The sequence below is a fragment of the Thamnophis elegans genome, chromosome 2 (assembly GCF_009769535.1).
Source record: "Thamnophis elegans isolate rThaEle1 chromosome 2, rThaEle1.pri, whole genome shotgun sequence".
In the NCBI taxonomy this organism is placed as follows: domain Eukaryota; kingdom Metazoa; phylum Chordata; class Lepidosauria; order Squamata; family Colubridae; genus Thamnophis; species Thamnophis elegans.
Window position 1 is genome coordinate 147,593,349 of NC_045542.1, and position 15,305 is coordinate 147,608,653.

The following is a 15,305-nucleotide window of genomic DNA, read 5'->3' on the forward strand; positions in this document are numbered from 1 at the left end:
TAGGGTCTCTTGCTTGGGGTGGTGGGGGGTGGTGGACTAGATGACCTACAAGGTCCCTTCCAATCTGTTAATCTAATCTATAGAAATTGGTAATCAAGGACTATCTGTATTCTGGTTACCGGGATAAGAGAGAATAATGTCACCGAAAAGAAGCCTTCATAGTTGACTGAACTGGGGAAGACGTAAGAGAGCACTTCTTGTTTAGATCAGTGTTTTAATATTTAGGCTCCTGTTCTGGCATCACCTGGAAAAGATGGGGCCCAAATCCTGAATTCTACCCAACTGAGCTACTTTGACCATCCAACAGGCAATCCCAATCAGAACTTAGTTAGTGATCTATCCATTGGCTGCTCTCTGCGGACTTCAACTCTCATTTTCCACATCCCTCTTCTCCTATACCTTAGGTTTTTCCTTGGGCTTGGTTTCTTCAGCTTCCTCCTCGTCACTCTGAGCCAGGGTTGCAAATGCTGAGCCTCCTTTCTGAAGGGAGGGATAAATACATATAGAATAACACCAATTCCATACAATAAGGGGGTAAAAAAATCTATTTTTATATATCACATTTCTTTCTGTGCTCTTCTGGAGGCAAAAGTGATGTATGCAGGGCAGCAACAGGCTCGCTGCCCCATTGCAGGGTGGGCGTGGGCCCATGGTGTGAGTGGCCTAGTTGACCTCCTACACCACGGGGTGGGGAAGGGGGCATTTTTTGCCCTCCCCAGGCTCCCGAGGCATTCCTCTAGCCTCTGGGAGGGCGAAAACTGCTTCCCCCAGGCTCTGGAGGCCCTCCGGAGACCTGAAACAGGCCTGTTTCTAGGCTTCGGAACCTCGGGTAGGCCCGTTTCCCCTCTCCCCAAGCCTCTGCATTTACCTAGCATGATGAATGGGCATGATGATTCCTGGGAGGGGTGGAGTGGGGTGGGCATGGCCAGCCAGGGTTGGCATTTGGGGGTTCGCCGAACTGGGCAGAATCCTAGTTAGCGGATCGCCCAATAGCAATAGCAGTTAGACTTATATACCGCTTCATAGGGCTTTCAGCCCTCTCTAAGCGGTTTACAGAGTCAGCATATCGCCCCCAGAGTCTGGGTCCTCATTTCACCCACCTCGGAAGGATGGAAGGCTGAGTCAACCTTGAGCCGGTGAGATTAGAACCGCTGAACTGCAGATAACAGTCAGCTGAAGTGGCCTGCAGTACTGCACCCTAACCACTGCGCCACCTCGGCCCAAACCCGTGCAAACCCCCAGCAGCCCACCCTTGGATGTATGTATGTCAGAATCTACCCCTGTGTTTTTGTTTCTCTTTCCTGATAGGTACTGAGTCTCCCTGGTGATTGTTTACTCTTCCTGGGCCCTTGGCACAGAAACTGTCTACCATCCAGCCTGTATAATGGCTAATGTCCTCGTTTTCTCACATCTTTTTTGCAATAGTACGCATATGTGTGTTTGTATTCTCATCTGGACTGTTTAAGAGCCAGTGATTAAGGCACCAGGCTAGAAACTTAGCGACCAATGTAGTCCCATTGCCAAGCTGGGGAACTTTGGGCTAGTCACTCTCTTTCAGCCAAAATAGGAGACAAGGACAAGGCTTCCCAAAATTTGTCAAGAGGACTGCAGTCACCTGGAGTCAAAACTGACTCAAAAGAAATTGGGGGGAAGGGGGGAGATTTACAGTGTGATAAAAAAAAAACTCAATTCCAAGGGTATTATTTCAGCTGGATGTTCTTCTATGTTTAAACTAGCAAATTTGATCAGCCTCCTTGACAATATGATGGTGGTTGAAAATTAATTAGAAAAGGCTTATCAAGGTAATGTGCTCCAGCTTATACAAACTAAGACACATTGAAAGGGCTCTATGACAACTCACCATGGGACAAGAGTTACACCAATAACAAAGAAATGGTGAAATGGAATCATTGAAGAAAGGATGAAAACAGGAGGGACAAAATGATGAAAAAATAAAATAAAATTTAAATTATATTAAATAATTAAATTGAATTGTTGAATTGTTCTGCTGAGAGTTGTCCCATTCTGCATGGAAAGGGAATACTAATAGCAATAGCACTTAGACTTATATAGCACTTCACAGTGCTTTTACAGCCCTCTCTAAGCAGTTTACAGAGTCAGCATTTTGCTCCCAACAATCTGGGTCCTCATTTTACTGAACTTGGAAGGATGGAAGGCTGAGTCAACCTTGAGCTGGTGAGATTTGAACTGCCAAACTGCAGACAGCCGGCAGTCAGCAGAAGTAGCCTTCTAACTGCATTCCAACCACCATGCAGCAATACTAAGCTACAAAAGGGACCACTAACATTGCATATCAAGTATGAAGGATACAACTGAAGCAACAAACCTGTTGTTTTCCTTTGTTCTTCTCGTTCTTTTTGCTTTTCCACTTTGTGTCTTCCTTATCCTCCTCCTCTTCTTCCTGAGTTAAGAGAGGCAGACATTCAATTTCTGTTCATTTTTCCAGTGAGAAGAGGAATATAACAACTGACAAGGTTGTAAGTTGAAACTACCTGCATTTCAGACAATCCAGACTGACCTTTTGTTTGGTTTTAGAGCCTTTTTTCCCCGGTTTCTTTGTTTCTTCATCACCAGGGGCTGCCTAGAGAAATAAATTGGGTTTTGATTTTGATTGTTTCTGTACTGATTTTACTTTGTTCCTGTGGTTCGTCCATGAGGCCAATGTTGAGAAAAGACAGGACACAACCTTTCTCGGGATGGAGCGACCCAGATTGGGGGTCTGAGATATTGAGATAGGACAAAGGCAGGAGGAGCAATAGCATGTGAGCAAAAACAGCCTGTAAAAGTACAATTTCTAATCTACTGCTCAGTCTATATATGGTCAAATCCTGAACGTCATTGGTAGGGCACATCTCAGAATGTTATGTTATGCACTATCAGGATGTTATGGCGTTTTAGGAGTTTGTTTTCTCCTATGTGGTTCAGCGTGGCTCTGCATGCCCGGGATGAACTGGGCCATGGGGGACACACACCTACACAAGGAACTATATTACAACATTACTTAGAAAAGTGCCAGAAAGTCATCCCTGACACTCATGCTACAAAAATGACTGCAAGGTAAAACTTTCCAAGAGTGGGGAAAAAAGAAAAACTGACCACCAGAACACCCACACATCTGCAATTTCTTCTATTAGAAAAAAAGGATTTATTTGACTGTTGGGAAAGAGCCGGGGCTTCATTATCACTGCCTAGGAATTTGGAAAAACAAATCTCAGCTCCACTGACAACCCTTTTGCCCTTTCCATAAAACGAGACTTTAAAGTAAATGCTTTCAAGAAACGGTAAAGACCAAAGAAAACCAGATAGGCGACAAAATTAAACAGAGTCCTCGACTTACAACCACAATGGAGTCCCAAATTTCTGCTGTTAAGTGAGCTTTGTCCCATTTTATGACTTTTTTTTGCCACAGTTGTTCAGGGAATCAATACAGCTGTTAAGTTACTAAACCTGTTGCTTGTCAGAAAGTGGCCAAAGGTGATCACATGACCCTGGGACCCTGCAACCATCATAAGTATGAGCCAGTTGCAAAGTGATCGTGTGAGCAAGGGTATGCTGCAATGGTCATTTCAAAAACAGTCATAAGTCACTTTTTCCAGTGCTGTTGTAAAAGAATGGCCACTAAACGAATGGTTGCAAATTGAGGACTTCCTGTGTATTCTTGCTGTGCTCTAAGAAGCCCTCATTAGCAAGAACTTACTGTAGCCCTCAGCCTTCACACTTTTGCCAAGATTGTTAAAAGGCTGCATTCAGGCATTACAGCGAGCTTTAAATCAAGGGGAAAAAATATGAAAACATGGGTTGTGCAACAGCTGGGCTCACAGGAATGGGGAGGGAATGGGGAATTCGTAGTATCCTTCCCTTGCCACGCCCACCAAGCCAAGCCACAGAACCGGTAGTAAAAATGTTTGAATCCCACCATTGAAGTGTACCCATTACAAGGGTGGGCAACATGTACTACTGAAGCCTGCATCACCTTAAAAGTGACGCCTAGAAGAACCATATATAACACAGAAGGAGCTGCCTGTCTTCTCCAAGGCATTTTACCTCAGATAATTGGTTTTTTTGACACAAAAACCATGTTCTTTTTCTGACCCTTTCTCCACATAGCAGGGCGAGACAGACAGGACTGCTTGCAATATTTTCAAAATGTAGCTAAAGGCCACACGAAATAAGGCTGCTCACCCTGAATCAGGAAAATTAACCGTCAAATCACTCCTGTTAGATTATTCCCAAATGCAGCTCACCTTGTTGCTCTTATCCCTATCAAGTTTGATGGGCTTTGATATTTCTTCTTCTTCTTCCTCCTCCTCCTCTTCACTCTGCTCCTGGTTCAGGGCAGCGAACACATTTCCTCCCTGAAGGTGACAAAGGGTTAAAAAAACCTAGTGTGAAGAATATCAAGAACCAAGTAACGGAACCTCCTCATCAAGACACCAGAGTAAAGTAACACCATTTTTTTTCAGTCCACAGAATCGGTTAGTCTTTTAAAAAAACAAAAAACAAAAAACCAAGTATCCTCTGATCAAGACACAATAGTCTAGCAACAGAAAATTAGTTGAATTCCCACCCACTCTTTTTTCCCCTTAGTTACTCATGAAACACCATCAAAGAAACATAGTTTGACAGGACTCTGTTAGTAGCTGCCTAGGTATTGGGTTAGAAATATGATCTGAAGCCCTTTTCTTTGCCTAAAGACGTAACAAAACCCTGATCATTAAATGGCTCACAACGTCCAATCAGATCATTATCTTAATGAATTACATGACTTAATAATTTTCAAATGATTCATTTCTAGCCAAATTATTCAGAAACCTACTAATTTAAATGAGGGGTTGAGCCAGCTGGGGTCCATCAATATCTAAAAGTCATGTTCAATTGTTTAAATTAAATTAATACCCATCTCCTTAAATTAATTATACCCATCCCAGTTTAAGTTAATTATGTTTATTCTGATTATGTATCCATAATTCCTTCTAACCCTCTCCCCAGTTTTTTTTAAACAGCTTCAAGGGCCATATAAACTGAAGTGTATCTTAGCAGTAAAATATCTGCTGCTGACGGAGCTCACACGAGCACCACCGTGTTCACTGGAGGGCATAAGCTTCGAAGAACACCATATTGTATTTTGCATTACTCGATCAATATATACAGAGAGCTAAAGCTTGCAAGGGTTGATTTACTGCATCCAAATTCTGTTCTCATTCCATTTTCACCTCATTCTTGTTAAAATATTCATGATTGGGAGAGACATGGGAACAAGGTTAGACAATGAATAGGCATAGCAACTAAGTCAGCCAATGGGAGCTTAAACAGATCTGAGTTTCTGCAAAGAATTGGAAACAGAAACTTAAGTAAGAAGTCTGGGCGTGGCTTAGCTTCATAAAGCAGTCTGCTGCTCTGAGAAGTAAACTAGCAGTCTCTCTGGGCTTGTCTGCTGAAATGAAGCTAACTGCTTGTGTTTGCCTGTAACTCTCCTGCCTTATGTTTACTTGGAAGAACCACCTGTTGGTATTGTACATTTATTCATCTATTCTTATGTATATAAAGAAGTTAATGAACGCAGCTGAATCAATTATGTGTGTGCTTTCCGAATGCGACTTTATGCAACAAACTCTGACAATTCTTGTCCAGCAAAGAAGTACTTTGAAAGCATCTAGGAACTTACTTTATTTTTCTTGCCTGCTTTGGCGACAGGAATGGGCACTGGAAGAGAAGCAAAAAAAGAAGTCATACTGATTGTGATCTAAACATCGTAAGCAGGATCAAGCTCACAAACTGAAAGACCTTCCCCAGGCCAGTTCCCCAACCTTTCTGTGTTAGTGGCTGGAGTGGGAGGGGGAAAGAAGGGATGGTTTTGTGGGATGGGTAGGCGCATGCATGAGTGCACACACAAAAGCACCTGCTGCTTGAGCGAGTGGGGCTGAGAGCGCCTGTGATGCTTGCGCAAATGAGGATCCCATGACACTCATGTGACTAAAGCCTTGAGCGCCCGCAACAATCATGTGAGTGGGGCTGCGAGCCTATGACGCACACGAGTGGGGCCATGACCACTTGCGTAAGTGGGGCCATAAGCCCCCATGACGCTTACGCGAGTGGGGCCGTAAGCCTCCATGATGCTTGCGTGAGTGGGGCTGTGTGCATGCGCATGCCAGCCAGTCCTTCAAATTGCCCACTTGTGAATATGCCGCGGCCTGGTAGTGGGCCGCAGCCCACAGGTTAGGGACCCCTGCTCTAGCCTTCCCCAATCAAAGTGCTTTGGACTACAATTCCAGTCATACCCCAACTGGCAGAGGATGGTGATCTTGAAGAACACATCTGCTTCTGGGAAATCATGCAGGAAAGTGTCCCTCATCCATGAAACCTTGTGAGATCTTAGGCAGGAGCCTTGAAGTCTCTCCCAAAGCCTCAGCCACTTGTAAACTTAAATGATAGGAAGTCAACACCAGGTCAAGGAGTGTCGTAAGCGCTTAGGACTGACCCCGATTAACAGGAGTCTGAAAAGCAGAATGAAAACTGCAGCCTCCCACCTTCTTCATCTTCATCACTAGCTTGGGCAGACAGCTTCTTTAACCTCTCGATCAGCTGGTTCTCCTCCTCATCCTCCTCTTCTGCGGCCACTTTTTTCTTCTGCTCTTTTTTCTTATCTCGCCTCTTCTTTTGCTGTTGCAGCTGCTTCAGGCAGAAGACACACACACACACACACCACAGAAAAAGAGAAAGTCAAGGGATGGGCAACCCGCTATCCTCAACGGAGTAACGTCTTGACTACAGGGTCCAAAGGACCTACCCCACAAGACAATTTGGAAATGACTTGCCTGTTGCTGTTCCTTCTTTTCTTTCTCTGCCGCTTGATTCTCACTGGAGTGTTTCTCCTCCACAGCCAGTTCCTCGAAGAACTTGGGGCACAGGAAAGAAATTTGGGAGAATCAGTGGCAGAAAGATCGACCATAGAGCAGTAAGATATTTCGACTCCTGCCACTCCTACTGCAAAGGTGTGTAACTTTCTGGCGGTTGGGAGCTGTAAGAAGATGGACCCCAGAACTTTCAGGAATTACGGGAGGATGGTATTTGATGATAACATGTTAGGGTGGATGGGACAATATTTAGATCAGTGGTTCCCAACGTGGGGCCCATGCCCCACAGGGGGATAATTTGATTTTTAATGGGGGGCAATTTGAACCTTGTTTAAACTAAGTTAATGGCCTTTTAGGGATCCTCTGTGTGAGTAGAGTTCACTTTTTCAGTAAAGAATTATATGTCATGGGGGGGGGGGGGATCAGGATTTTAGAGATGCTTAGGTGGGGCATGGCCAAAAAAAGGTTAGGAACCCCTGATTTAGATGCAAGGGGGGAGGGTGTAAGTTAAAGTACAGAAATGGGAACATTATGTTCCTTTAAAAATCTCCAAATAGAAAACATAGAATTTGGGAAGGAATGGAATTAGGCTTTTAAATAATGAAAGGGAGCATATTAAATTTCTGAGAGATTTAAGGCACTGATTTTTTTTTTTTTGCTCTATCGCCTACAAAAAAACCCTGTCATGTACAAGTAGTCCTCGACTTATGACCACAATTGAACCCCAAAATTTCTATACTGTGAGACCGTTGTTAAATTGAGTGCTGCCCCATTTTATGACCTTTCTTGCCACAGCTGTTAAGGGAATAACTGCCGTTGTTAAAATTAGTCACACCGTTGTTGAGTGAATCAGGTGTCCCCACTGACTTTGCTTGTCAGAAGGTCTCAAAAGGTGATCATGTGACTGACCCCCGGGATGCTGCAACCGTCATAAACACGAGTCAGTTGCCAAGCATCTGAATTTTGATCATGTGACCGACAGGAAATGCTGCAATTATCATTAAGTGTGGAAAATGGTCATAAGTCACTTTTTTTCAGTGTGGTTGTAACTTTGAACAGTCACTAAATGAACTGTTGTAAGTTGAGGACTACTTGTATTTTGACCACGCTCATTCTGGGCTTAGAAAAGGAACTTAAAAGGAACTCCACAGGGAGTAATGTGGGCCATGTTCCTTAACCTACCAAAAGGATGATGGCATTTATTTATTTAAAGCATGTAGATGGGCCTCCTGTCTCACATATTGATGTCTAGCTGATCCTAGGCAGCTCTTAACAAACAATTGCAAAGTAATTTGTTTCAGGGCATTTCCCTGTGTCTTTTCTGTGTATTACTGAAATTACAAGAATCAGAGTTCAAGGTTTAATCTGGATAAAACCATGCAAAAATAGCTTTTACCCCCAATTCATACCAAACCACTCAGACCCATATTTAAAGAACTGTGCTAATGGTACTGTTCTTAAGGGATACAGAGAAGCATTTTAAGACAGGGGGTGGATTTCTGCTCCACAAATTTTACTTCCAGGAACCCCTAAAGACTACCAAACACTCTTCCATCCTTCTAAGATTGGTAAAACAAGGACCCAGATTGGGGGCAATATGCTGATTCGGTAAACCACTAAGAGAAGGCTGTAAAGCACTATTTATTTTATTTAGAAATTTTATATTGCTGCCTACTCGCAAACAGCAACTCACAGGGACATTAAAAAATCTATGAAGCCATATATATAAGTCGAAGTGCTACTGCTATTGAGAAACACTAGTTTCTCTTGACTAAAAATAGCTATGGTAAAACCTTTATGCAACAAGAGTAAAACTTACCGATTTTTTTGTCTTTTTATCCTTCTTTCCCTTCTTTACTAGTTTGTCTGAAAGAAACAAAAATAATTAAACCAAGAATGGACAAAAGTACCATTGTTCTGAAGAAGCTCTGAGACTTTCACCAAGTGGTTCTGGGTCCAACCAAAAACAGACTTGTCTGCCTTATAAAGAGTGAGAACAGGAAGATGGGAGTACTGGCAAACTGGAAGCCACTTCTCATGCTCGGCAACGTATAAGCCAGAGTGATATAAAGATTAAACTACTGGATGGGATCTGCAGGCTGAAGTCTTCTTTTGAATCAGAGTTGAAAGGTGCCACGGAACCTCAGAGATCAATCAGAATTACTGTGCCTCCCAGAATTGGTGTCATGTGTATTGTTCTGACTGAGGCTTCCCAAGTGCATGAAGCAAACTCCTTGTCCCGACAAAAATCCCTTTTATTAATTTACTGTGAATTCTGTTCACTCACATCCAGCACAGTCTTTCAAGGGAGGATTTACAGTCACAGAACTTATCTGGCTTGGAGAGCTGCTAGGCCAATCTGCAAAACTTGGCAAGGAGTCTTGGAGAGTCATGAACCAATTAAGCGAACTAATTTTCTCCTGCAAACTCCACTCCCCTTTCTCTCCTCTTTTATTTCCTCTGGGAGGGGCCATTCATCATCCATCTGTGGCCTTACTCCCAAGTCGACCCCTGTTCTTTAGCTGTTCCCTTTGTCTGGCAACTCAGACTCCGAAGGCAGCTGATAACTGGCATGCGGCCCTGGCCCACTCTCTGCCTCTGACCAGAGCCCTCATCAGAGCCTTCCCCAGACTCCAGGACTGGCCCCTGCTGGCCGCTGGCTGTCCACAACATGTATAAAATTAGTGGGGGCTTTCACAAACACGGCTCTAACCATCCAAACCAAATATAGTACTTAAAAAAAACAGCCAAATCATCGCATAGGTAGCCTTTGATTTAGAAATAAAATTGAATCCAACATCTCGGTGGCTAAGCAAGCCAGTTAAGTGAATTTGGCTCCATTTTACAATCTCTCTTGCCACAGTTGTTAAGCGAATCACTGCAGTTTTTAAGTTAGTGACATGGTTGTTAAGTGAATCTGGCTTCCCCTTTGACTTTGCTTATCAGGTTACAAAATGGGATAACACTGTCCCAGGACATTGCACCTGTCATAAATACATGCCGATTGACAAGCATCTGAATTTTGGACACAAGACTATGGAGATGCTCCAATGGTTATAAGTGATAACCAGTCACAAGTCACTTTTTTCAATGATGTTGGAACTTCAAATGGTCACTCAATGAATGGTTGTAAGTTGAGGACTATCTGTTGTTCATCATTTCAAAGTCATCTAAGTGCCTAAATTATTATTATGGTATTAAATTCTTAACCCATCTTTTTATATATAACTCAAGGTGACCAACATATCTAATACTCTTGTCTCCTATTTCCTCCCACAATAATAATATTGTGAGAGGAGTTCAATTTCCAGAAAGTGACTGTCCAAAGTCACCCGGCTGGCTTTCAAGCCTAAGGGAGGCCTAGTGTTCTAGTTTCTAGGCTGGCACATTCACCACCATCACTAGTACTACAACAAAATGGCTCTCCAAGTCTTTGCGATGCCCTCATTCTTTGGTGCCCTAAGCCCATGCTTGTTCTGTTTGATGATTTACTCTAGAGCAGGATTCTCAATCTACATAATTGTAGTGTGTGTCAGAATAGCTGAGGGTGATGGCTTAGACCAGTGATGGCGAACCTATGGCATACGTGCCACAGATGGCATGCGGAGGCCTCTCTGTGGGCACATGAGCCATTGCCCAGCTCAGCTCCCCTGTGCATGTGTGCATGCCTCCCGCTGGCCAGCTGATTTTGGGGTCTCTGCCATGCATGTGGGAGAACACGCATGCATACATGGGAGAGTATGAGGGGGTACAGCTCCCCCCACCCGGCCCATTTTTGCTTCCAGGAGTCTTCAGAGAGGCCTGCTAGGCCCAAAACAGTGTGCCTTGGGTGCAGCACCGCCCCCTCCCTTCCCCCATTTTTGGTCCCAGGAGGCTACAGGGAAGCCTGCTAGGCCCAAAACAGGGCAAGGGGGGGGGGGATGTTGCACACACATATTTAGGGCGCACAGGGGTGGTGGTGTTGCGCGCACATTGCATTGTGGATGTGGGCACACGTGTGTGCTATTCGACATGCGAGGACAAAAATGTTAGCCATCACTGGCTTAGGCTCATCCTCTGGAATTTATAATGACGTGTTTCTCCATCTTTGTTTCCATCGTGATGGATTGATGCCTCTTAGTACTACCCCCTCCCATTATCATTCTTACACTTTATTCTAGGCATATTGTACAAATAGTCCTTGACTTACAACCACGATTCAGCCCAAAATTTATGTCGTTAAGTGAGACATTTGTTAAATCAGTTTTGCTCTATTTTACGACCTTTATTGCCACAGTTGCTAAGTGAACGCTGCAGTTGATAGGTTAGTAACTCAGTTGTTGGGTGAATCTGGCTTCCCCGTTGACTTTGCTTGTCAGAAGATCACAAAAGGGGAATCACATGATTTTGGAGCACAGCAACCCAACATAAATATGAAGCACTTGCCAAGCATCTGAAGTTTGATCACATGATCATGGGGATGCTGCAGAAGTCATAACTGTGAAAAAATGGTCATGTCACTTTTTCCAGTACCTTTGCAACTTTGAATATTAAGTAAATCATTGTAAGTCGAGGGCTACCTGTAAATCACAGTCACCAAAGGAAGAGCAATCCAAATTGAACACAGAAAACTAAACACAAGATCGGCAGAGAGGAAATAGTGTCCAAAATGTCATATGCTCAGCCTCCCAGAGTGCAATGGTGCTGCCAGGAGTAGGTATGAGGTGCACAATAAACTATTTCCCATCTTTCAGGACTTTTTACAGACAGGTTTTGTTTGTATCAGCAAAAGTTTGTAACTCGAAAGTTTGCATATAGAAGACGATCTGTACATATTTGCTTCCAGGATCTTTTAATAGCTGCATGCAGATGGGTTGAAAAAAAAAATTTCCATCCCAAATTTAGGAAAAGATTAGGGTATTGACAGCTGTTAAATCTCCAGGAGCCCAGCTGGAAAATAAATATAATTGCCAGCTCTGTTCCTAGTCAAGTGCCTGGGTATTTGTAATTTGGAGCTGAAGATTTGTGAATGTTCTGACAAATTTCCAGGGCAATATTAGGCCATTACAATAGGAGCTCAAGATGAAATTAACAAAGATTTCATTGGACCACACAAAACTGGCACAGCTCTCCAGGGAATCTGCTGAATCTCCATAAGTTGCTCACAGTCCAATGACAGCTATAATGGCCAGCGGTGAGGAATGTTGGAAGTTGTTCAGTAAACAGGTTTCTGGTTTGTATTAAAAATGCTGAACCAATGGAGTTGATACTTCAGATCTCACCTATGACTCTGTTGCTTTCTTCACAACAGGAAACAATCATAGCTGCCTCCTCCCTCATTTAGCACCTCCCAAATGCAGTGCACTACAACTCCTATCAGCCATGCTAAGGATGATGAAACTTGGTGTATATTGTGCTAAGGAGGAGGGAATAATTTTGTATGCTATGCTAGAAAAAGGAGCTCCAGGATTAGAGATGAGTAAATGAAGGAAGGCCTGCACAGGAAGGCTTGGAGGAACCTTTTCCACGGGGTTGTGATGGGTTGGACACGACTTTGCAACTAACAACAACAACAACAAATGAAGGAAAGACAGAGAAAGGTAACAACAGAGATTCTAGGGCAATTGTGGGTACATATGGAAGAAATTCAACAGCAACACAGCATGGGAGGCAACACAACAAACAGAGCAGAAAGAAGATTGAGAAAGATACCTTACACAAGAATTAGGATTAGGGGGAACTATGGGTACGTATGTGGCTTTGGCAAGAAGAGAATAGGAGAGGAAAGGGAAATTTAGGCTCTGTGGAACCAAAAGGAAATTTAAGGGACTCTAGGATGGCCATATCCTGCATTTCAACTATGAGCCGCGGTGGTGCAGGGGTTAGAGTGCAATACTGCAGACTACTTCTGCTAATCACCGGCTGCCAGCAGTTTGGCAGATCGAATCTCACCAGGCTCAAGGTTGACTCAGCCTTCCATCCTTCTGAGATCGGTAAAAATGAGGACCCAGATTGTTGTGGGCAATAGGTTGATGCTGTAAAACCGCTTAGAGATGGCTGTAAAGCACTATGAAGCAGTATATAAGTCTAAGTGCTATTGCGATTGCTATTTGGGGATTCAGCAGAAAACCTGCAATTCTTTAGTAGGAAGTAAGAAGTTTGGTGTACTAACTCTGCCCTCTGGAAGTTCTCGTCCTCTCATTTTAAATACCATTTGGGATGGACATGTGCAGCACTCCCAAACGGGAATGAGAACGACAGAAGTTAAAAACAACGTATGCAAGATCTTAGCATAAATTGATGAAAAATTAGGCTAAAAATCAGCAAATGTCTCTCCAACTTGTATGAACAAAGGTGCTACAAGCTGCTCTCTCAATCCATCCAACTGGGATTAATTCCAAATGGAATTAATTGTACCAACAAAAAATGGGCATGTGGAGCATTCTGATTGTCTACAGCATAACACAAAATCTCAAAAATGTTACTATACAGCCACATTTATGAACAAATATTTATATTTTTGGTTAGGTGGACTGCAATGTTTATCCAGTTCCAGTGCTATGGATATTTATCAGCCTCCCCAAATAATATTTGTTTCCTTACTCTTTTTCCTTAGGAAAGAACGTTTAATTAAATATCAATTAAGTAACCTACATTAATTAAGCTCACCTGGTTAAAGATCATGCAATGTGTACTGGCCTTTTCTGTGAAGCAGTTATCCCAGTTTGTTATCTAGGCTACTGTCATTGCAGGTGCATTTCCAATATAACAATAGATACTATTCACTTTTAGCCCCTTCGGTGTCTTTTTTTGGGAAACAATGTAAATGTGTGATGGCAAAAAACATACTATCATCTCACTTATCAGGAGCACTCTTAAAATAGTCATGTGCCTTGTCTAAGAGTACCTACATTCAAATCACCCCTTCCCATCCTTGACTAAAACTCATCACATCAGTGAATATAGTTGGGCAATTGGCATTTACATGCCAAGACATATGCTAGAGAAAACTGATCGGTAAGTGAAAATAGGTAAGTGAAAAGGAGGATTAAATCAGAGAGGTAGAAAAGGTTGCTTTAGACATATGGAGAGAAATGTCATGAAGCTAAAGTCAAGCTATTGTTCAAAGCACCTGAAGGAAGGACAAGAAACAATGGGTGGAAACTAATCAAGGAGAGAAGCCACTTAGAAGTAAACAGAAATTTCCTGACAGTTAGAACATTTAATCAGTGGAACAATTTGCCTCCAGAGGTTGTGAGTGCTCCGACACTGTAAGTTTTTAAGATGTTGGATAACCATTTGTCTGAAGTGGTGTAGGGTTTCCTGCCTAAGCAGGGGGTGGGACTAGAAGACCTCTAAGGTCCCTTCCAACTTTGTTATTCTATTCTATTCTAAACTCAATCAAATACGTTCATATTTAGGTTTACTTAAGTTTCTCCTTAGGCATTCACCCTCTGTCTATATTAGAAACGCTACTGACATTTCTACATTTCCAGTCCCTAGAAAGGACTACGGAGGAACTTACTTCTAAATAAATGTACAATGATTCGAAAGAAGGCTACTTATTTCGGATGATGATGATGATGATTTGGTATTATGCCTGTAAACTTATATATAAAGGAGAGATGGGGAGAAAGAGAGGATTGCAGAGCAATTATTCTCCCCACTTTTTATTTCCCCATATTTTCAAACCCTTCCACTCCAAATTCCGAGAGGCTTTTGAGCTCTCCTTCCCAAGCACTGAGCTTTTCTTCCAGGTTATCCTTGTTGAATCCCCTCACTCAGCCAGCCCCCCCCCCCAAATCGCACCTCCAGCTCCTTGCGCGGGGCATGTCTTCTCCTCCCCGTCCCCGATCCATTCCTCCTGGGCGTGATGTTGCTTCCCTCCTTTAGGCATGGCTCAGCCCTCCGGTTTTCTCCCACCGCCACCGCTTAGCTCCTGCGCCTCCGACGCCCGGAAAAAGAGGCTTCCCACATGCACGCCTCCTTTCTATTGCGCCTGCGCAAGAGCGACCACGCTAAGGAGGAGCGAATAGTATTCGCCCTATAGAAGTGCCGAGCGGGTTGTACGATAGAGATCGGGTCACTTCCTAGAAAGGCCCGCTATCATAGAGAGCGAACAAGTCGTTTTAGAGACAGTCGAAGGGCAGTAAATAAAGTCTTCTGTTAAACCAACGTAGGTTGTCTTTGGACTTCAGGATGGGAGACTTCTTACACGCCAATAAATTAAGGCAATTTCTTCAACGGTGTACTGTAGTCTCTTACTGACCACTTAATTATAGTTCTTGTCTTTTTATTGCATATAAAGGCAAGAACTATATTACATGTAGTATAGTCTTCAGGACTACGTCGGAGTGACTTTGGACCAATCATCATGCAGTTTTTGTTGTTGTTATAGCAGTAGCATTTAGACATATACCACTTCATAGTGCTTTTACAGCCCTCTCTAAG

At 43.1% G+C, this 15,305-nt stretch overlaps 1 protein-coding gene across 2 annotated transcripts in view; it reads right to left on the reverse strand.

Moving 5' to 3' along the window:
- The window catches only part of LOC116503875 (ATP-binding cassette sub-family F member 1-like), a 39,021-nt gene extending 24,173 nt beyond the window's left edge, over positions 1-14,848 (reverse strand). The window contains exons 1-9 of one of the 2 annotated variants that reach the window (XM_032210567.1): positions 14,664-14,848; positions 8,695-8,741; positions 6,837-6,917; positions 6,549-6,690; positions 5,687-5,724; positions 4,266-4,376; positions 2,540-2,602; positions 2,348-2,422; positions 400-480 (exon numbers count right to left, since the gene is read on the reverse strand). In XM_032210567.1, coding sequence (XP_032066458.1) covers positions 400-480; positions 2,348-2,422; positions 2,540-2,602; positions 4,266-4,376; positions 5,687-5,724; positions 6,549-6,690; positions 6,837-6,917; positions 8,695-8,741; positions 14,664-14,751 — 726 coding nt within the window. In that variant the 5' untranslated portion in view covers positions 14,752-14,848. Of the gene's footprint in view, positions 1-399; positions 481-2,347; positions 2,423-2,539; positions 2,603-4,265; positions 4,377-5,686; positions 5,725-6,548; positions 6,694-6,836; positions 6,918-8,694; positions 8,742-14,663 lie in introns of both variants that reach the window. The other variant, XM_032210566.1, reaches the window with a different exon arrangement.
- Between the last annotated feature and the right edge of the window lie 457 nt (positions 14,849-15,305).